The sequence below is a fragment of the Takifugu flavidus genome, chromosome 6, assembly GCF_003711565.1.
Source record: "Takifugu flavidus isolate HTHZ2018 chromosome 6, ASM371156v2, whole genome shotgun sequence".
NCBI lineage: Eukaryota > Metazoa > Chordata > Actinopteri > Tetraodontiformes > Tetraodontidae > Takifugu > Takifugu flavidus.
The window spans coordinates 8,114,325-8,135,181 of NC_079525.1; the positions used below are offsets into that span (position 1 = coordinate 8,114,325).

General features: G+C 45.7%; 3 protein-coding genes across 6 annotated transcripts; 2 read left to right on the forward strand and 1 right to left on the reverse strand.

The window, feature by feature from the left end:
* The first annotated feature begins 3,903 nt into the window (after positions 1–3,903).
* On the forward strand, positions 3,904–7,125 carry rrp36 (ribosomal RNA processing 36). The gene is made up of 8 exons (XM_057036116.1): positions 3,904–3,981; positions 4,396–4,795; positions 4,890–5,025; positions 5,094–5,160; positions 5,229–5,333; positions 5,410–5,484; positions 5,586–5,703; positions 6,794–7,125. The coding sequence occupies exons 2-8, from the start codon at positions 4,462–4,464 to the stop codon at positions 6,940–6,942; spliced, it is 984 nt and encodes a 327-aa protein (XP_056892096.1). The 5' UTR covers positions 3,904–3,981; positions 4,396–4,461; the 3' UTR covers positions 6,943–7,125.
* Positions 7,126–7,700: 575 nt separating this feature from the next.
* LOC130527397 (apoptosis-stimulating of p53 protein 2-like) lies at positions 7,701–15,100 on the forward strand. 4 transcript variants are annotated; one of them, XM_057035841.1, is made up of 17 exons: positions 7,701–7,906; positions 9,739–9,886; positions 10,010–10,194; positions 10,287–10,388; positions 10,494–10,659; positions 10,837–11,030; positions 11,111–11,275; positions 11,344–11,557; positions 11,643–11,765; positions 11,844–11,941; positions 12,005–12,377; positions 12,485–13,191; positions 13,282–13,419; positions 13,714–13,847; positions 13,930–14,096; positions 14,377–14,576; positions 14,727–15,100. In XM_057035841.1, exons 1-17 carry the CDS (start codon positions 7,898–7,900, stop codon positions 14,766–14,768), a joined length of 3,165 nt encoding a protein of 1,054 aa, XP_056891821.1. In that variant the 5' UTR covers positions 7,701–7,897; the 3' UTR covers positions 14,769–15,100. The 4 variants fall into 4 exon arrangements, with proteins under 4 accessions (XP_056891821.1, XP_056891822.1, XP_056891823.1 ...); XM_057035842.1 differs by having other exon boundaries at positions 11,344–11,548; XM_057035843.1 differs by lacking the exon at positions 7,701–7,906 and having other exon boundaries at positions 9,746–9,886; positions 9,972–10,194.
* A 339-nt stretch (positions 15,101–15,439) lies between these two features.
* gtpbp2b (GTP binding protein 2b) lies at positions 15,440–20,597 on the reverse strand. The gene is made up of 12 exons (XM_057035977.1): positions 20,232–20,597; positions 20,021–20,047; positions 19,547–19,731; positions 19,229–19,340; positions 18,797–18,994; positions 17,920–18,094; positions 17,446–17,665; positions 17,156–17,291; positions 17,035–17,093; positions 16,598–16,769; positions 16,326–16,490; positions 15,440–16,237 (listed from the first exon to the last, which is right to left on the reverse strand). Exons 1-12 carry the CDS (start codon positions 20,409–20,411, stop codon positions 16,052–16,054), a joined length of 1,815 nt encoding a protein of 604 aa, XP_056891957.1. The 5' UTR covers positions 20,412–20,597; the 3' UTR covers positions 15,440–16,051.
* Between the last annotated feature and the right edge of the window lie 260 nt (positions 20,598–20,857).

Sequence of the window (20,857 nt, forward strand, 5' to 3'; positions counted from 1 at the left end):
TCATTTTACCTGTTAAGACACCGAGTGGGTTTGGTCCAAAGAATTTGCATCATCTTTCATCCCTACTGTTCTTCTTTAGTGTAGATTCGGTCTACATTTGTGGCCCCTCTGTGCAGCAACTGAAGTATGTAAGACGGTAGAAGTTGCTGAGTGATTTGGTATCTGAAACCTGTTTTGCTTTAATATTGAGATACTTCTTGACATTTTAGACTGTAGATGTTTGATATTTCCACCTGATTTGAATGTTTTTTAATTAAGATTAAGATTTACTTTATTCATCCCCGTGGGGAAATTGAATTGTAGTAGCAACCTATACAAAGTATAGAAACAGAATAAATAAATACAGATAAGATTAGAACGTTATAAGCATATATACAGCATATATTATAAGCATATATATACTGTATATAATATAATATCAGAATCAGAATCAGGGTACTTTATTGATCCCTTTAGGGGGTGTCCATTAGGGAAATTAGCATTTCCCCAAAGAAACGTACAGCACTGTTTAAAATATTAAAAAAACTAAAAATAGAATAAAATAAGAAATAAAATAGAATAAATTAAAAATAGAATATAAATATAAAACTATAGAAATGTAAATAAATGAACTGAATGAATGAATGGATGTCCCAGTATTATGTTATTGCAGTGTTGTTCCAGTCCTTCTGTTGGCCCTCCTCCCCCCCCAGTGAGGAGTTGAACAGTCTGATGGCTAGGGGGATGAATGAGTTCCCCAGTCTGTTTGTCTATATATACATATTATAAGCATTATAAGCATACATACATAAATATAGAAATAAAATTACAACATAAACATTAGTTATTGTTATTGGCTGGGTTAGGATGAGTTATACAGTCTGATGGCGGACGGCAGGAATGACTTCCTGTAGCGTTCCTTAGAGCAGCGAGGCTGCAGGAGTCTGCTGCTGAAGGTGCTTCTCAGTTTGTTCACTGTGTTATGGAGGGGGTGGGAGGGATTGTCCATGATTGTCCGCAGTTTCAACACCATCCTGTCTCTCACCACCTCGTCCAAGTTTGCAAGTCTACAGCCAACAACAGACCCTGCCTTTTTAATGAGTTTAAGTCTGTTGGCATCCTTTGCTTTAATGCCTGCACTTATTATAATTATGAAGATCTTTTTTTATGAACACTTTTTATTCTATAATAATTCAACTTATCCTGCAGATCAGTAACTCCTAAATACTATTTTTATTTTGTTTAAATTGAATGAGAATTACTTATTGACAATTTATCATTCAAGATTGCTGAACAAACATCATTCACATTCATTACTTTTGATCCAGTCCAGCACAATTCCCCCGATGCCTCACATTTTATTGTTGAAGTAAGTAGACAGGTCTGTAGTAGTTGAAGTGATTCTCCACGCTTTTGTACAGTGGAATAACTCACAATTGTATTTATACCAGTGTTAAATAACAAAATACAGACATACTGTACATTAATACCTTAATACCCCCATTATATTCAGTAGATTTTTTGTTTTTACAATTTTTTAACAACGTCAAGTATTATTTTTTCCACTTTAAGAAACAAGTTGGCTATATTTACATTAAACTCGTTTTCATTAAATAAATCCACATATTCGCGTCTCCTGAGAATTTCAGTATGTCTTAATAGTTGCCTGAGTGTAAAGCCTCCATATGTTAGTGCTTATTCACAGCTATAATTATTTAAAATATTATATTGATTATATAGATATTAATATATATGTATATATAGATGGATAAAAGTTATTCTTTGTGGGTTGAACTTTTATTTCTCATCTACTAAAATTAAATTTACCAGGCATTTGTTTGGGAAACTCATGTCGGCGTCCTGACAGCGTCATGACCCGCACAGGAGAATCAGCTGTTTGAAGGTGAGCTACATTAAGCCCGGTCATGATATTTGATTTTGTATTATAAATATGATATTATTATTAAACAGGTTTATTATTGGATGGATGGATGTAGGTAGATATATTTCCTGTGCAACTGTACAAACAGGCAGAAATCACGCGGTTTCACATAAAAGCGATGCTCGCTCCCCGCTGCTAAGCTAAAACGTTAACAGTTCACACTGAACAGTTCACTGGGTTAATCTTTACATAGTTTATCAGTGTAGCAATGAACTAGGTATCAAAATAAAAATGGACAGACTTACAATTGTATTTATTAATGATTGCATTACAGTTGTGCTCATAAGTTTACATCCACGGGCAGAATTTGTGATTTTTATTCGAAGTATTGCGCAATGAGCATTGACAAGGGTGCTTTGATCATAAATCGACGTGGTAATTACACCGGACTACAGCTGTAGGAGATTTGAGCTCTCGGACTGCAATATAGTTTAAAAAACAGAATTTTGAGAAAAGGCTCAGAAATTGGATTTCTGAATTTTAAATCACAAGTGTCCGTAATCATTTTGCATTTATTCCATTTCAATGGTACCCCCCCTCCCCCAACTGTACTAACCAACAGGAAATGACCATCTTGTTGTTTTTTGCAGCTTGTACCCTTCGCCATGAGCTTGCGGGACATCTGGAAGAACTATAAAGTGTTGATTGTGATGGGATCGAGCCTTGGCCTAATCCACCTTGGCTGGTACCAACTGAAGGCAAACCCCCTGCTCCACAAAACCAAAGAGGAGCTTGTCCCTGAACCAGGAATCATCACCTACATCTCAACTTCTACAGCTCCTCCCACTGCCAAGAGCCAGTGAACCGGCCAGGTGTGCCGCAGGAAATCCCCATTCCTTTTCCAGGTGCCCGTCAGTCTGCTCCAGTATAACTAGTCATTTTTTGATTGAATGGTAGAACTCTGAATCTTGTTTCTGAAATTTAGAGGTCCACTTGAGTAGTGATGCAGGATGAAGCCTCAGAGCTGGCTTAGGAGGAACTGGCTGTGGGTGTCAGGGGGGGCATTTGTCACCATCCACCTGAGCACATGGCTGATGCAGAGAGCCATGAAGAGCATAGTGCGATCAGAGGTGGCGCTCAAACACACCGCTGCAGAGAACACATGGACTGACGAGGAGTGAGACCATAGTGGTCGCTCTGTCCTGGTCTGACACAGATCATCATTGTTCTTCATCTCTTTTGGTTTTCCTTTGAAAATCTGAACTTAGAGTGGTTTTCAGTGATTTTTCTTTTCTCTTTTACAAATCTTGTTAGGAAGAAAAAAATACTCAGATTAAAATGTGTTTCGGAGAGGAGCTGGAAAATCCTGATGTTTCCTTTAGAAGAAAAAGCTCTGAAGTGTATACATGGAGTTGTTATGACTGCCAGCTGCACTTGCTTCAAGGTGGTGCCAGGGAACTACACCCTTGAGCAAGGAGCGATGAGCTGGGGACCCGTTCAGGGGTGGAACTCGCTTTCTCCCCCAAAGTGGAGAAGAAAAGAAGAATATTTAAGTGCTTCAGTTTTTGGAGTTTTTTGTAAATAAATTACATCTGTGCCTCTGGACAATTAAAGACACTTTTGAACAACTGTGTGCTTTTCTTACCTAAAGGCAACATTCATGGTGTTTAAGTGTGTCAACAGAGTGATTGCGTACCAGTTCGTCAAATATTAATATTTATGGTTATATGTGTCGGAACAGGTAAAACTTCGTGTGCACGAGTTTCTCTTCATGTTTACACTACTAGAAGATATTTATGTGACCAGCAGATGGCGGCCTATAATGTCTGAAGTCATAGGATAATATTTCCGGTTTGGCCGGATATTAGACTAAGTACTTACAAAATAAGTATTTAAGCGTTTTACGGTGCGGAACATGATGTCCAATTTGGTCTGGAGGCATCTGTGAATTATAGCAGATAGCAAGCACACCGACACAGATAAATTAATTTACTTACTTTTTAAATCTCTTTGTATAACGCATTAGTTAAATATTTATTTTGAAACAGGAAAGAACACCGGTCCTAAGGAAGCACGTGGATAATGGAGCTCCTCAAAACAAGCTAAAAGCGAAAAAAGAGGTATTAGACTTTTTAATTTGACGTCAGATAGACTTTTTTTTTTTTTTGTGGGTATAGTGTCCATAACTATTTAGCAAACATGGATACATTTCAAACCGGAAGCAGCGATTCATTTATCTATCCTAAAGTATTTAAATGGAAGATTGGGGTTTATTCACTTCCACATTTGGCAGCTACAGCTCAATTCACATTCCAAAACATTCGTTCTTCAATTTGGACAATAAAGTTGTGTGTAGATAGATCAAGGACGAGCTGCAGGCCCGGTTCTTCTGTAAAGTCAATGATTTTAAACAGAATGGTTGGAATCATATTTTCACAGCCAACACGAGATGACAAAACAGTGATTAAATAAAAATTATGATAGCTACTGTCTCATCTTAAGCTGTGTTGTTGAAGCATTTTACTGAATTTTAGGCTGCAAGAACCTAAAGGTACCCGAACCAGGAAACTGCCCCACAGTCCTTCCCGAGAAGCCCAGAGATGAAGAGCAGACAGAAGCGGTGTCCACAGGAGGCGTCCAACAAGATCCCAGTGACCCCAAGTAGCAACGTTGAGGAAGATGGTTCCGATGTGGATAAAAACTTCAGTCTCCTTACTGGAAGATATGGAAGGCAAACTGGGAAGAGCAGTTGCACAAGAGAGGAAGAGGAAGAATTCAGCAGTGATGAAGACGACGAGGGATCAGCATCTGCTGTGGAAGAGTCTGGTGATGGTGAAGAGGACAGAGACAGTGAAGCGCCCGATGAAGAGGAAGAAGACCATGATGGTGGTGTTGGGACCTCTGAGATCCAGACAAGAGAAGATATTAAAAAAGGTGAGTCTTACTGTTGGTGATCTGAGCTAAAAGAAATCAACATAAAAAGCTGAGTGAATTCAGAGTCAAAGCTGCTCTTCTGTCATCCAATCAGAGCTCTCCAACATGTCTTTTGAGGACATCTTGAAGCTGCAGAACAGAGTTGGAACCAGGGTCTTCAATGAGGTGGCCTATGAGCAGCCGGCAGAAAGCCAGAAGGAGAAGAAGAATAAACGCCTGAATAAAAACAGGTAACTCCACCCACTGCTCTGCTTGACTCACCTGCTGATGGCTGATGATTACAGTCTGCTGTTTCTAGGCCAACGGAAGTTTCAACCAAGAGGCCGGCACCGTTTCTGCGTAAGGTGGTCCCCGTCAGGAGAGCAGTGAGTGTAGAAACATGAGATGACAGCATGTGCTCGCTCGCTCCTTCAAATCTTCCTCTATTTTCTAGATGTTTCGAGATCCTCGGTTTGACGACCTCTCCGGAGAATACAAACCACAGATTTTTGAGAAAACCTACAAATTCATCGATGACATCAAACACAGAGAGAAAGAGGTGAGAGAACCAAGGATGTTTCCAAACTATGGAAGTTTACCTGAAGAACATCTGTAGATCAGCTGTTTGTCTGCAGATGGTCCAGAAGCAACTAAAGAAGACAAAAAATGACAAGAGGAAGGAAAAACTGCACTTCCTTCTAAAGAGGATGGTATGAACATAGGTTGAAAGGATGATTCACTGCAAAATATGGCAACCCAATGTTTGTGTGTGTGTTTGTCTGTGTGTGTGTGTGCGCGCGTGCGCTCACAGGACAACCAGGAGCGAGCAAAGAAGAACCGTGACCAGCAGAGGGAACGAGAGCTTCAGTTTAGGAAACAGCAGAGGGAGCGAGCCAATCATGGCGCAATGCCATTTTTCCTGAAGAACTGTAAGAACATTTATTCTTTGTGCTCTGCATCTCCTTCTCACTGTTGCATTCCCATAAGTTCATATTCCAGTTCCATAAGAAATCAAATCAATCTTTATGTATATACCATCTGTTACAATCAAAATTGTATCTAGGGGCTTTACAGAATCCCAGGGCCTGACCCCCAACAAGCAACAGTGGCAAGAAAAAAACTCCTTGAGCAGGACCAGGCTCATGTAGGGGGACCCTCCTGCTGATGGCTGGCTGGGTAGAGAGAGGAGAAGGGGGAGGACAGATAGAGGAGAGAATAGGCAGAGATCATGCAAGTACAATAATTATAGAGGAGAGGAGAGAGACCATGACCTAACAGAGGTCTTTCAGGTGATCATGTTTCTGGACCCCGGCAGCCTCGGCCTATAGCAGCATAACTAAGATATTAACCTAATAATTAGATTACCCTCTAAATATGATACTTATGTCTAGGATAATAACTGGAACTACAGAATTACTGACAATAAGCTTTTTCAAAGAGGAAGGTTTTAAGTCTAATCTTAAAAGTAGAGATGGCGTCAGCCTCCCGTACCTGGACAGGGAGCTGGTTCCACAGTACGGGGGCCAGGTAGCTAAATGAAGAGACGCCAGTACAGGAGTTATGTGATCTCTTTTGTCAATACCTATCAGAACTCTAGCTGCAGCATTTGGGATCAGCTGGAGGATTCTTAAAGAGTTTTTTGGACACCCTGATAATAAAGAATTACAATAGTCCAGCCTGGAAGTAACAAATGCATGGACTGACTTTTCAGCATCATGCCGCGTAGTTTCCTGATCTTTGTGATGTTTCTCAGGTGAAAAAAGGCACTTCTACAGACTATCTTAATGTGTGAGTTAAAGGACAGATTTTGGTCAAAGGTTACTCCACGATTCCTCACAGAGAGACTAGATGTTAATGAGATACCATCTAGAGTGATAATGTGATCTAATCTATCCCTGAGAGGTTCAGGACCAAACACCATGACCTCAGTTTTTTCTGAATTAAGGAGGAGGTCATTTGAAGACATCCAAGATCCAGAACATTTATGTGAAACCTTATACATTCTCTGTGCTTCTGCAGCCGAGAAGAAAAAATTGCAGCTGGCTGAAAAATACGAGCAGCTGAAGAAGAGCGGCAAGCTGGAGAACTTTTTGAGCAAGAAGAGGAAGAGGAACACCATGAAGGACCGCAGGAAGCTGCCAGGACAGCAGAGCAGGAAGAAACCGTGAGGCGTTCAGGGTTAGCTGTATGACTGCGCGCACTGCGCTACGTTTAGAGACTGTCCAATATTCCACTTTATGGATGTACAGGTGAATTGTAGTTGAATGTGAATAACTCACAAACACCTGTGTGTTTGTTTACTGGAGTGTTTGTTCACATGTTTTATTAAATATCTTACATTTATAGAGAAATATTGAGAAATCATTAATGAAAACATGATATGTTGTAGATGGGCATTTTGTTCGATAGGGGGCGCTGTAGAACACATGACGTCACATGAAAGGCCAGTAGGTTTAACCCAAGGTCATGCGCTTACACACACAGACACGTCCACTGGCTGAAAGATCTAAAAGCTCTTCTATTCATTTACCGATTGAATGTGGGCATAGGCTGGATGAGCTGGACCTCTTGGTCACCCTTTGGTGGTTGTGGTCTTAATATGCAGGAACCTCAGATCATCAACATCATCTTTCAGAGTAAGTGTAAGGTTCCTTAAAAAGAAACTAAGGTTCCGGTGACTGGCGCTTGCTGTGTGACTGTAGAAAACCACATGAATCTGATCATAATCAATAGTTTCAGTACACTGGGGCTCTAATCACCTCAAACTGGACACAGTTAAGACAAACCTGGTCAAAGATGGATGGATGAAGATTTGAGGGTCAGTAAACCAACACATGGAAATGGCAAACAGACAGCCGTGTTTTTAGATTTTATTTTGAAGGGACGATTTTCCGACCGGTCTTAAAGATTCCGATCGCGTCTTGGTTTTATTCTGAAAAGCGGAAGCACGTCTAACCCTTGTGGATGGGGCCGCATGGGCCCAGTAGTGGGCGTGGCTCGGCGAAGAGCTAGAGTAAGGATATCGTCGTCGTGACTGGTGGCCTCAGTCTGAGCCTGTAGGCTGAGCTCTTCACAGCATTTGGGCGGAACCGCACATGTGACGAAGAGGAGGCAGGTGCCGACATGATGCCGGTGAGTGGAGCAGCACGTCCGCTTGTTCATGTACAAGAAGTTGATTCATCCGAACCGACCTGATTAATGACCGTTTAAATCAGGTGGAACCGAGAGTTTACAGTCCGATTCTGACGGACCCGAACAATGCAGTCTTGCATTTGGACATGTACAGTTTAATGCATGCAGACGCGTGTAGATTTCCGATAAATCTTTTTTTGTTGTTTTAATCAATCGATAAAATCGATTTTAAAAGGCAGAACTCTGGGATTATTCAAAAGATCTGAAATATTTGCTTGTTTAAAGTGAATTCTTTGATCTAAAGTGTAGTTATTATCCGTGTGTGTGAACGCGCGTGTGCGTGTGAGAGCCAGAGAGAGTCCCAAACAGAATGGAGCATACTGGACCACCTGGGAGCCCCTTCCCAGTATTATTGATGATTAACTGGACTTCACGGTGGAGTGTGATGAAGGGCAGAATGGGGAAGCCAGAACTTATGCTTACTCACATCTGACGCTTCCAATAAGAACCATGTTTTGCTGTTTCCTGATTTGACTTCATCTTTTTCAGGCTCTGCGCTGCTGCCTAGTAACTGTTGCTATAAAAACTGCACAAACAGCTGAGGCTGGTGTGGTAACTACAGGCAAAAAGTAGTCCTCACCCATTGAGTTTGATCACATGGTGTGAAAGCTGCCAGTCAGTTATTCGTTCTGACGTTCGTTCACTTTAAAACAGCGCTAATGTTGGCTAGTGCTATCATCCTTTGCACTTTCAGCCGAATCTTTGAGGAGATTGTTGTTATGGTTGGCCGAATTTTGTTTCTTTTAAAAAATTTTGCGAGGACACTAGCACGTAGCATCTTGTGGAACAATGTGTCAACAAGAGTTCAATGCAACATTCCAGCTCCTGCTTTTCCTGAACAGCAGGTGCATGTTTGTTAAAATTGTGTGTGCGCGCGCGCGCTAATCCAATATTAGTGAGTCACGTGGTACTGTGGTCCATATGGCTCCAGACGTCCACTCGGGCAGGGCCTTTGTGAGTCACCTGATCAGTCCGTTTGATCGATGAGCCCCCTGATTGGCTGCTGGTGTTGGCGGAGCGTTGTGGTCAGAAACACTGACGTCACTGCTGCTGAGGAAACTGTTGACATGTTTCAGACGTGTGTGTGTGTGAGAATGCTTGTGTTTTGGGGCGATTCAAATCTGCTATCACGCTACTGTAATCAAAGTTCAACCTGCAGTGTTGATTTATTCAGATTTAGACTGTTTCCATTATTATTTTATGCCGATTTAACACAAATGTTTAATTACCAGTATTTTGAAATTATTAACAAATTATGAACTAATAATTTTTTAGTCTTAAATATATACTTTATTTTCTTATTTCCCAATCCTAAAAGGATTTATTTTCTTTATCCATCTGTTATATTTCTGTTGTAACTAAAATCTACAGATGACCTGCTAAATGAAATAATCCAACTATAGATTTACACCTTGATCACACTCAAACGGAGCCGTGTTAGAAGTTAAAAGAAATATTTGTTTCCACGTGGAAACACTGGAATATATAAATACACATTAATGGTCATACTTGGACAGAGAGGGTAAATGTCTGGTTATACTGGGATAGAGGGGGGTAAATTGGATTCAGCTGCAAGTAAGGATGTTGGGGCTGTGAGCATGTAAACTCCTGGCTCCTCCCCCTACCGGCTCCCAGTGGGGCTGTGGGCGGGTTGTAAGTGTTGACTCTGCTCTGGACAGCAGATCCATATCGCCTGCTGGATGCAACTACCTGATGAAAACAGGGTGACTGATGAAAACAATTTTTAAGGCTTTTAAATGTTTCATTTGCAGATGTTCCTAACTGTGTACCGCAGCAACAACGACCAAAACATCAGCGAAGTTCCCATCATGCCAGAGACACTGTGCAGAGATGTAGTCGAGTTCTGCAAGGAGCCCGGAGAGGGGGAGTGTTACCTGGCTGAGATGTGGCAGAGCTCAGGTGAGGCTCTGGCAGGTGTGACCTTGGTTCGGCTGACCAGGAAAAGGGTTTTAATTTATGGCTGCATCTATATGACCAAATATAGAGTTGATGGCTCCCCTTCCTCCTGTTCCTACCCAACAGAACGGATGGTCGGAGAGAGGGAGCACATGATGGAGGTGCTGCAGCAGTGGGGGCAGCACAGGGGGGAGGTTCGATACCTCCTGCGGCACCGGACACTTCCTGGTCCTGGCAGATCCAGAGCTGCAGATATGATAATGAAGAGGAATCAAATGGACTCTTCAGAGGAGAGATCTGTGGAAAACGGGGTGAGCGACAGGGGGATCACTCTGGATCACTCACTGGATGGATGGATGGATGGAGTGAGTGAGTGAGTTCTAATTCAATATGTATGTTTCAGGCTTCAACAACTCAAATCAATGTCACTCTGAGCGACCTTCAGGATCTGGCCACCTGGCAGCAGCAGCAGATCAACAGCCAGCAACACCTGCTGGCCTCCAAGGTGCTCCAGAGGGCCTTCTGCACTATCATCAGTGAAGAGAACACAGGTGGACCTTCTACCATCCTGTGAGTCCAGTCTGTCAGACTGAACTTATGTCTGTTGCAGGAGCAGCAGCTCATGAGCCTGAAGCTGCAGGAGCAGCAGGAGTTGTCTGAACAGGAGCATCTGCGGCAGCTTCGAGAGAATGCTCACAACCAGGAAGCCCAGCTGCAGTGGGTGCGAGCGCTCCGTGGTGAGGTGGAGCAAAAACGGCTCAGCAACCGCAAACTGGGTTAGTGTTTCAGGAGACCATCAGACAAATTTTTACTCTAAACGTGTGAAAGATTGTGTTTTGATGATCTTCAATGAAGTTTCAGCTCTTGAGGAAAGATTAGACTTTTGAATCTTCTGGGAAGTCCGGTATAGATGGAGATCTTTGTCATGTATTCACTTGTTCTTCTGTCCCCAGTGGAGGAGATCGAGCAGCTGAGCGAGCTCTTTCAGCAGAAGCAGAGAGAACTCCTGCTGGCTGTGTCCAGGGTGGAGGAGCTGAGTGACCAGCTGGAAGCTCTGAAGAGCAACAGGCTCGAGGTGCTTCCTCCTCATTACTATCATCACAGCACCTCCACAGCTGAGTTGAAGCGTCTATACAAAGAGCTGCAGGTCAGAATTCCAACATGGTAACTGTACTGTAGAAACCCTGCTAACAGCTACGCTAACAAGCGTCATCTCTGTCCCTCCAGCTGAAAACCAAAGGGAACCAGGATCACAGCAACCATCTGCAGCAGCAGAGAAACAGCCTGAACAAGAGGAACCTGGAAGTGGCAGCGATGGACCAGCGGGTAGCTGAGCTCCGACAGCGACTCTGGAAGAAGAAAGCTGCTCTGCAACAGAAGGAAAACCAGCTTGTGAGTGATGGTGGCTTCATTAAACGTTCGTCATTCTTCATTCATCAAATATGAACATGTTCCCCCAGGTGGGCTCAGTGGAAGGGGCTCCTCAGCACAGCGCCCTCTCCAGGGTGGCAGCAGTGGGACCGTACATTCAGTCCATTCCCACGTCCTGTGCTCAGGGACCTCCCGTACTGGACCATATGGAGTGCCCAGACAGCAGCAGTCCCACTTCAGCCATGCAGGACTCTTCTTTGAAGCCACCTCCCAGACCAGTGAAACCGGCCTCAAGTGAACACCGTAATGTCTTTGTGTCTTTCTGTGCTGAACAGGAAACACACAGAGAAGCTCCATCCTCCATATTTGATTCATTTGCTCTTCACAGGGTTCATTACATCCAAAATAGGCATACAGTTGGAGTGGGGGGGCTTGTGTGTGGAGTCTGGTAAAGGTTCTGCCCAAGCCTCCACCCTGCCACGCATGTCAGGCCTCAGCCGCCAATGCTCCGGTCTGTTGGACTTTTCTGTCTCTGATGAACTTTTAGATTTTTCAGTACAGGTTTTAAATGTGGATTAACATCTTGCAGGTGGTAATTTCTTTGCCATCCTCACTGGAGCAGGCTCACCTCCAACTGTCCCGACACAGACCAAGAACCTGACAGAGAACCTGCTCATGGACCACCAGGTATGCAGATGTTGAGATGATACCTGCTGGATCAGCTGTGTGACTCAAACCCTTCTCTGTCAGGCCTCCACAAAGAGGGCTGTCCCTGCAGGGAAACCCAAACCACTCTCCTTGTTTAGGACAACGGCTTTTTTCATGCCCACTTACAGCACTGGAACGTTCCCTGGGAAGGTTCTTCCAGCCGGGGCTCAGCGCCGGCCTCCGGGACTGTCTTGCAACAGCTACACTCTGCCTCTGCCTGCCAAACAGGAAAACCCACCAGCCACTGCCGTGCAGCCCTACACCTCTGACCTGTCTGACCCTCCCCCGACCACACTTCAGAAGCCTCAGACTGTGGCAACTTCATCAATATACTCCATGTACACCCAGCAGGTGGCGCCGGAGAAAGTCTTCCAGCTCAGCGGCCATGGCACGCTGCCCTGCAGCTGGCCGAGAGGTGCTTCTTCTGTAACTGGTTCTAAACCAGTTAGAACTGGAGTCTTTGATAAACCAGTGAGCTAAAATATTTTTTAGTTATAATTTTTGTTGTTTGTGCCCTAACAGTGTATGGTAAACCAGTCTTCCCAGTCAGCGGGGGGCAGCAGCCTGTAGACAGCTCAAATGTGAATTCTTCCTCATGTGTACATGATGGGATGGAGCTGGACAGCAGTTGTTTGGGTGCTCCAGAAACTGGTGGAGGAACGGGCGAATGCTCCACCCCTCGCCCTCTCAGCCCTACCAAGCTCCTCCCCTTCCTTTCTAACCCTCATAGAATCCCCAGTGATGTGGACCTTGAGGCCCTGCGCCGCCGCCTACATCACGCTCCCCGGCCTTTAAAGAAACGCAGCTCCATCACAGAACCCGAGGGCCCGGCTGGACCCAATATTCAGAAGCTGCTCTATCAGAAAACCACCCTGGCTGCAATGGAAACTGTTCCTGTGCAGACCTGGGGCAATCCTCAGCTTGTGGAGGATGAGAAATTTAGTGATGGTCAGCCATTAGATGAAAATCAAGATGACAATGTGACCCTGCCTCCTCTGCCCTCACGCTGTCCTGTCACTGAACCTGCCACCTGTCGCGCTCTGCTGCCCCTGCTGGAGGATAAAGAGGAAGAAGCAGGTCCGCCTTCTCCTGCCCACCAGGAACACCTGACAGAGGAGTTCCACCCCTATCCACCCACAACATACCCCTGCTGTGCTCAGAGCGAGCAAGGAGCTGATGACATCCACCTACCCCCACCAGAGGTCACAGGGCAGGTGCAGGTGCCCCTGGTGAGTCCTTTGGTTAAAGATTGATTGGTTTTTTTATGCAACTGTGAGGCATCCTCTCAGACGATGATGGTGTTCTGGGTTCTGTCTCAGGGGAAGAAGTCCATCCTCTGGCAAAGCAGCTCGGATCCACAGGACCGCAGCATGCGGGTCAAGTTCAACCCTCTGGTCTTGCTGCTGGATGCATCTCTGGAGGGCGAGTACGAACTCGTCCAGAGAGTGATCTATGATGTGAGTCAGTCTCTGTGTGGGCGGAGTCTAGTTCACACTTGAAAAAAGTGTTCAATAATGATGGTCAGTTGATCCTGGGGGATTTGTTGTGGGTGGGGTCGGAGAGGGTCCAGTTCTGGTCCCAGTCAAACAAGCTGGTCCAAACCAGAACTCCCCACATGGACCATCATTCCAGGGTGGCAGTGCTGAGATTCTGCAGACAGTTATAAATACTTAATTAATTAATTGTCTCAATTGCATCTGATCCAGCCATGAAAATGGTTGGATCTTCATTAACGGAGGTCTTTGGTGCAGGTGGAAGATCCTAGCACGGCGAATGACGAGGGCATCACCGCGCTGCATAACGCCGTCTGTGCCGGACACACCGAGATTGTCAAGTTCCTGGTCCAGTTTGGAGTTAATGCCAACGCTGCTGACAGTGATGGCTGGTAAATGTAGTGCAGCTGTTAGCATTCATGCTAGCACTTTGTGTTCCAGACCAATCTAACACTTCTCTGGTGCCCATTGTAGGACCCCCCTGCACTGTGCTGCCTCCTGCAACAATGTCCAGTTGTGTAAGTTCCTGGTAGAGTCAGGGACGGCAGTGTTCGCCACCACTTACAGCGACATGCAGACAGCTGCGGACAAATGTGAAGAGATGGAGGACGGCTACGCCCAGTGTTCCCAGTTCCTCTCCGGTAAGAAAAACAGACCCCGACAGAAGGGTGAGTTCTGGAGTAGTGCTATGAGTTTCTACTGTTGTCAGGAACATGAGCACATTCCAGACCAGAACACAGTAGAAGGTACAGGAGGGAGGGAGCTGGGTACTCCAGAATGGTCTTTGTGGAGGTTTGAAGTTTGCTGACATCAGTGATTTTACCACCTATTGTGTTTTAGGGTTGCGAAGACATTTCAAACTGTTCGATTTTTCAAGACGATTGAGTTTCTTTGTGAGCTGTTCCTTTGTGTCTTTGGCAGGTGTTCAGGAGAAGATGGGTGTGGTGAACCACGGCGTGGTGTACGCCTTGTGGGACTATGAGCCCCAGAATGATGACGAGCTCAGCTTCAGTGAGGGAGACTGCCTGACGGTGCTGAGTCGAGAGGATGAAGTGGAGAAGGAGTGGTGGTGGGCACGGTGCGGAGACAACGAAGGTTACATTCCCCGTAACCTGCTGGGGGTGAGCTGTCAGTCCACCCCGACATATTCCTGGCCCAACACAGGGTGCATTAGCATGTTGTTAGCGAGTCTAGTATTTTATCTTGGTGTCACCATGATGGGACATTGTTCCTGCTGCAACCTGATGATGTTCTAAACTATGGTCTTTCAGCTGTACCTACGGATCAAACCACGTCAGCGAAGCCTGGCATGACGGACAGCTAAAGAGCCCAGGAGGGCAAATCACTCCTTTAGAAGGAGGAAAACATTTTCTGTCAGGATTCTGGTCCTGTCAATGGTCACAAAGGACAACGTTGGTGTCAGTCAAACACATTTTGTTGATTTTGTTTCTGGATGTTATGTTATTTATTTCAGTGACACTTTTGATTTGAATACTTTTGAAATAACAAAAACATTTTTCTTCCATGATCTTATTTAATTTCATGTAAATCTGCTGAAGTTTCCTTTTATTTTTTCTTCCTTATAAAAGTTGGTTATTTAACCACTTTTTCACAGCTATTTCTTTGATAAATCTGTTTTTCTGAATTTTTGGTCTTTTCTGTTAATGAAGATGATGAGTAAACCCCCAACAGACACACACACAATTTAATGGCTGCATATCAGCTGATTCTTGATTATTATGGGCTATGCTAGCTGGTGTTGATGGGCTTTCCGACCTTCTCCTCTTTAAACTTCCACCAACATCTGAACACAGCTGGTTTGAAGGCAGGCAGGTAATTCTCACACCTGCAGGTTAGAACACTTGAGCCACCAGTAGAGGAACCCAGCAGGAACAGGCTCTGACCCCACTGCTCTCATGCATGGATGGTTCAGTTGATTCCAGAAGGCCGAGAACCTTCTCAACATGAGCTAAGGTCACTAAAATGAACTGAACAGCTTCCGTTTCTTTATTTAGAGACAAAAACATCAAGCTGGTAAATGTACTGAAAAATGTTGAGTTTTCTCTGATTCTGTAGATTCAGCAACAGAAGGAAAACCAGATCCACAGAACAGAAGGTGCAAAGTCAGCAGTAGGTGAATTGAAATGTTCAACAGGACCCACAGAAGTTACCTTCTGGCTTCTGAAAGCAGCTAAAGATCACAGAGAAGGTTCTCAGTTCTGTCACAGACATGCAGGTTCTGCCTGATTCCTCAGAGTGTACATCTGGAGCAACTGTTCAGGTCATGTGACCTGGTCCATAGAGCTGACATGGTCAGTTCACAGCAACCAGTTTAAACAGGTGTTCAAATGGGAAACCTCTCAACTATCAATCAGTTCTGTACATGCACCTTCTGCAGCATGTTTCTGAAGAACCAAAAGCTTGAGGAACCACCTTCAAATCCAGGCACAGAGATAATCCTGTTGCTGTGAGGACCACAACCAGTTCAAATAGAAGATTGAAGTGGACACACCAGTTTGTGCTGGGAGGAGGAGGATGATGATGAATAAGATGCATTACAGAGGTGGGAGAGCAACATCCAGAGTCAAAGAGTTCTCTAATGCTCCTGCAGGTTCTGGTCTTGGTTCTGGTTCTGAGGGAGGGGGGGCAGCAGACGAGTGATGTGGCCAATGCCTTTGGTTACGCCCTCCCTGAACAGCAGCTTGGCACCAAGTCGCAGGTACTCGGGGTGCTTTATGAAACGGAAACGGACCACGGCATGCTCGCCGGTGCGCAGCTCCTCCTGTAGCAGACAGAGGGGGCCTGGTTAGCATAATAAGGGAAGTGGCTAGTCACAACAGATGACCCACAAGGGGCGTGGGTGAACTGACCTTCCCCTGCAGACACTCCACTGTGGCCGTTTGTCGGACATTGTCCACATGCACTGTGACCTGGGAGCCCCGGCGGAAGGTTTTGGCATGAAATAGCAGGATGATGGCAGCTTCAAACTGGCAGCAGATAGTGGGGTTCATCTTCGGGCTAACCAACACCATCCCCTGGAACAGCCAATATACAGATTTCATTTAATTCTGGTGCAGAGTTAACTCCGCCCACCAGCTACAGGTCAGCTGAAGATGCTCTGTGAACCCATGTGACCTCTGACCTTTCTAAGCAGCGAGCGGTCAAAGTTTCCCAACGCCAGCGTGGCGGCCTGCCCGGCCCTCAGCACCCTGCAGGCTGAGCGGTTCCTCTGGATGCTGCCCACCTTCAGACGCAGGAACCGTCCCTGGTCGGTGGGCCCAACCACCAGCCGATCGCCCTCCCTGCAGGTGCCACTGATACAGACACACACATCACGGACCAATCACACACCAGCATCTGACAACACACCAACCAAACAACTGTGTGTGTGTGTGGGGGGGGGGGGCTCAGATGCCAGAACCTGGAACATGTTGGTGGACCCAGTTCTGTTTACCTCTTCCCATTGGGTTTGTGTGGGGTTTCCTTTCTTCTGCTCTCCCTGTCGGGGCCTGTGAGCGCCCCCTGCAGGCTGAGCAGTAACACTCAGCTGTACACTCAGAAGTTCACCTGTGTTCTCACCTGTACAGAGTTCCTCCCACCACAGTGCCAACATCAGGAACAGAGAAGATCTCATCCACCTGGACACACACACACACATAAGAACATTGGTGTGTGTCTGTTAGAGAGTGTGTGTGTGTACCTGGAACTCAGTGAGCTGCTGCATCAGCTCCTCCTGCTCTTTGCTGTTGCTCAGTGGAGGAAGGATGTTCAAGAACACTTTGAGGAGATCCAGATTTTCTCCAGAAACACTGGACAGTGTGAAGATGGGAGTGACGCTGCACACACACATAGACACACACACACATAGACACACACAGTATTGTTTTCAGTCTTTGTCCAGAAGTTGTTGACAATGTTTAAATAGAATAATAATACAACATTTGTAACAAAATCAACAAGAACCAGCACTGGTAGAGTACTTGAACGCACCATGTTGACTGTGTGAATTGCTGCGCAGCTGTGACGGCATCATCGGGGTTGGACACCACCATGGGAACCTTGTTGCAGCCCGGTTGCTTCAAGACCCGCTCCAGTTGGCGGACAGTCCGCTCCACGGTGCTGCCGGAGCACAGGTCCACTTTACTGACCACAATAAAGATAGGAACTTTGAGCGCCATGGCCAGGCCCAGGTGTTCACGGGTCGTACCAGCTGTTTGAGGATAAAATGGATGATACCAGAATTTGGAACAAACTATGTAGTTTTTCTACAGAAATCATCTGAGCTGTGAAGCTAAAACAGCATTTAAATTAACATTTTAGACATTAAATATAGTAAACGCAAAGGCAATAAAGCTTATGTTCTGGGGCTGAGCTCATGTGTTCCCAGCAAGGGGCGCTGTGGAGTATCACATGGAATTGGAAACAATATTTGATCTGTCACCTGCTGGTGACGGTTTTGCTCACCAATGCCGGTGTTGGCGCTCACCATCAGCATGGCGAAGTTGGGGCAGTAGCTGGTGAGGCCGAAAACGGTCGTTTTCAAGTACTTGTGGTGTCCGGCCAGATCAATAAAAGTGATCATCTTGGAGGAGCTCTCGCAGATCTCCTCGGCTGTCCGGGAGTCGCTGTAGTTGACTACCTGAAGCACCACCAACGAAGGAGGACACATGATCAGTTGGGCCTGCAGGTGTTAGCGCAGCAGGTTAACGCAGCAGGTCCTCAGCAAATATAATTTGTTTACATGTTCCTGGTAATGAGGATGAGGGGTGCGTCAGGTTTTTAATGTAGCCTGGTCCTGCTCAAGGTTTCTTCCTGTTAAGGGGAGTTTTTCCTTGCCACTGTTGCTTGTCTGGGGTCAGGCCCTGGGATTCTGGAAAGCGCCTTGAAACAATTTTGATTGTATAAGACGCTATATGAATAAAGATTGATTTGATTTGACTTAAGATTAGCTGTTAGCTTGGAGAAACAGATGCTAATGGCCTGGGAGCAAGGAGTAATCGGTTTGATCGAGTTGTCCCTGGCTGGCTAATCTGCAGTGAACCGGTCAGGCATCAGCAACAGTCCCTCCTTGGCCCAACGCGTCGCCAGCAGTGCCAGTTCACGGGTGAGCATGCTGTTCTTCCCTCGGCCAGCATACTTGCTGCTGAGCTCCATGGAACTGAGACCAGAACCAGCTATGGAAGTGTACGATGCCCTCATTGTGTGATGTGTTGAAAATCACGCAAGAGTAGCTAACTTTTGCAGTGTTAATAGTACGGTTTGATTTTTGAAATACCAAAAATGTGCAAGTGCATGAGCGTGTGCATAGGTGTGTGACAGCAATGTGTGTGTGTCAGCTCACCTCTCCTTTACTGTTGAAGCCCAGGATCTCAAAGCTGATGCTGGAGGTTCTACCCGTCTGGATTTCATGCAGATGTCTGAACAGGTTGAGTCGTGCGCGCCCACGTCCGTTGTCTAACTCACCCTGTGTCAGGACACCCAGGAGGGTCGACTTCCCCGAGTCTACATTCCCTAGAACAGCCACCCGTAGATCCAGGAACTGTGTGGAAACAGCCGAAGGTCAGAGGTGATGAGGAATCAGGCTCAATCCAGGTCAGAGGTGAGGGGGAACCAGGTGCAGTCCAGGTCAGATGTGATGGAGTCCGGTCCAGTCCAGGGCAGAGGTGATGAGGAACCAGGTTCAGTCAGGGTTAAAAATGAATAAACATGTGTGTTGTTGATTTTGTCAGGACACAGGTTCTCCAGAGGAACCTAACTGAAGGAAAAACCTCACCTGCTGGTCATCAGGAACTTTTCGGACCAGAACTTCTGCGATTTTGCGGGTGCTTCTGTCCGAGTCATAGTCGAGCTCCCGCTCTCTGAGGAGGGTGATATCAGCACCGACTCTGATGACAGAGAACCAGAGCTGGACTTTCAGGTTTGATTTTGTAAACCGACACCATTAAAACTCCATAAGGAGAAGTTGCCTGAGGTTAGCTAACAAACCCACGTGGCTGAGTTTAGCTTATGCACGTAATGAGCTAGCAATGGCTAACAGGAAATACTCTGCTGGGTTTAGCTCCATGTTACATTGTTATAAACGTGGACCAACTTCTCTGCCATCCTCTTCAAGGTTCTGAGCGATGCCCTCATGTCGGCCTCCGTTAGGCCCACCAACAGCCCGTTGTCTTCAACGCCAATCTGGTAGACAGCCTCGCCGCGGCCTTCTTGCAGACGCCATTTCAACTGCGTGGCAAGATGCTCAAAACGGTACTGAGTGGGATTCACCAACTTCAGCTATGAAGAGCATCATAACACACAATTTGGTCAAACAGGAGCTTTTACAGCCTGAAAAGCAGCAGCAGCTGATTCACTGTTGTCAAAAAGCATCATTTCAATAAGAAATGCTAGTTTGTCCTGAAAACTAAGGACTTTCTAATTCTGTAGGACTCTTGTAAATCAGTGTGTGGGCCATCTTTAATTTAATAATCTCACCTTTAAATGCTAACAATCACATGTTTTATCTACATATTATTTATCTTCTACCGATGTGGTCAAAAATACAACCTGTTATAAAAAAAGTTACCTTGTACTCAATATTTCCTTCTTCCGCCTGAAATAAAGAGAAAGAGATCGACATTGACGGTCATAGTAATGAAAAGGTGAAAGGTTAATATGGGAAGGTTTGGGGCTGAATGGAGATTTAAGCCACAGCATTTGATGGCTAGTGTTATTGTGTTCTAAATTAGCCCGGAACTAGCTTCAGCAGGCTCCTGCCTTAATCCTCGCGCTGCTACCTCGGGTGGAAAATACGGCGGTGGGGTCTTGTTGCTCCGGGTGTTCCTCTTGTTTCTTCTTCGTCGGCCTCTTTTGCCTCTTCTGGTCCGCGACTTTTTCGTTTTCTTGGCATTGTTGTTGGAGCCGGAGCCTTGACCCAGCTCGGTCCCCACGGCACCGCTGCCAGACAAGTCCACCATTGCCGAGCTCAAGACGCCGCCAGCGGCTCCAGGACGGTAGGGACGTCACGTTTAAAACTTAAAAGACGCAGGCGGTTGATGCATCACGTCATCGCCCGGAGGCAGCGGCCCGTCCTGCTGCTCTGGACCTACGGAGGATGCTCCTTCCTCAGCATCACCTGCACCCACACTGCGTCACTGCAGCACAACTTCCGGAGGTGCTTTCAAAACAAAATCCGAGGCACGCGTTCAAACAGGAAAGCCCTTTCAATATAAAAGGTAGACGGAGTCGTGATTGACCCTTTTGAGAGAAGAATAACGGTAGATATAAGATAAACACAAGTATCACCAAGGACACCTCTGCAGTGTCAATTTCTACTCAATTGGGACTAAACCCCAAAACCGGGGAGGGATTTACAGACTGAGCTTAGGAAGTTTGGAGGGACACGGTAGGAGTTATGCTAAAA

Bases quoted from the DNA above. Each gene is read 5' to 3' on its own strand.
- gtpbp2b (XM_057035977.1), bottom strand. From the start codon at position 20,411: ATGGTGGACTTGTCTGGCAGCGGTGCCGTGGGGACCGAGCTGGGTCAA. The intron at 18,095-18,796 runs GTGAGCTGACAC...GTGGTGCTTCAG, and splicing joins GCTTCAACAGTAAAGGAGAG to GTAGTCAACTACAGCGACTC. The intron at 17,094-17,155 runs GTACACACACAC...GTGTGTGTCCAG, and splicing joins AGCAGCTCACTGAGTTCCAG to GTGGATGAGATCTTCTCTGT.
- LOC130527397 (XM_057035841.1), top strand. The intron at 10,195-10,286 runs GTGAGCGACAGG...TGTATGTTTCAG, and splicing joins AGAGATCTGTGGAAAACGGG to GCTTCAACAACTCAAATCAA. The intron at 11,942-12,004 runs GTATGCAGATGT...CTTCTCTGTCAG, and splicing joins ACCTGCTCATGGACCACCAG to GCCTCCACAAAGAGGGCTGT.
- rrp36 (XM_057036116.1), top strand. From the start codon at position 4,462: ATGAAGAGCAGACAGAAGCGGTGTCCACAGGAGGCGTCCAACAAGATC. The intron at 4,796-4,889 runs GTGAGTCTTACT...TCATCCAATCAG, and splicing joins AAGAGAAGATATTAAAAAAG to AGCTCTCCAACATGTCTTTT. The intron at 5,161-5,228 runs GTGAGTGTAGAA...TCTATTTTCTAG, and splicing joins TGGTCCCCGTCAGGAGAGCA to ATGTTTCGAGATCCTCGGTT.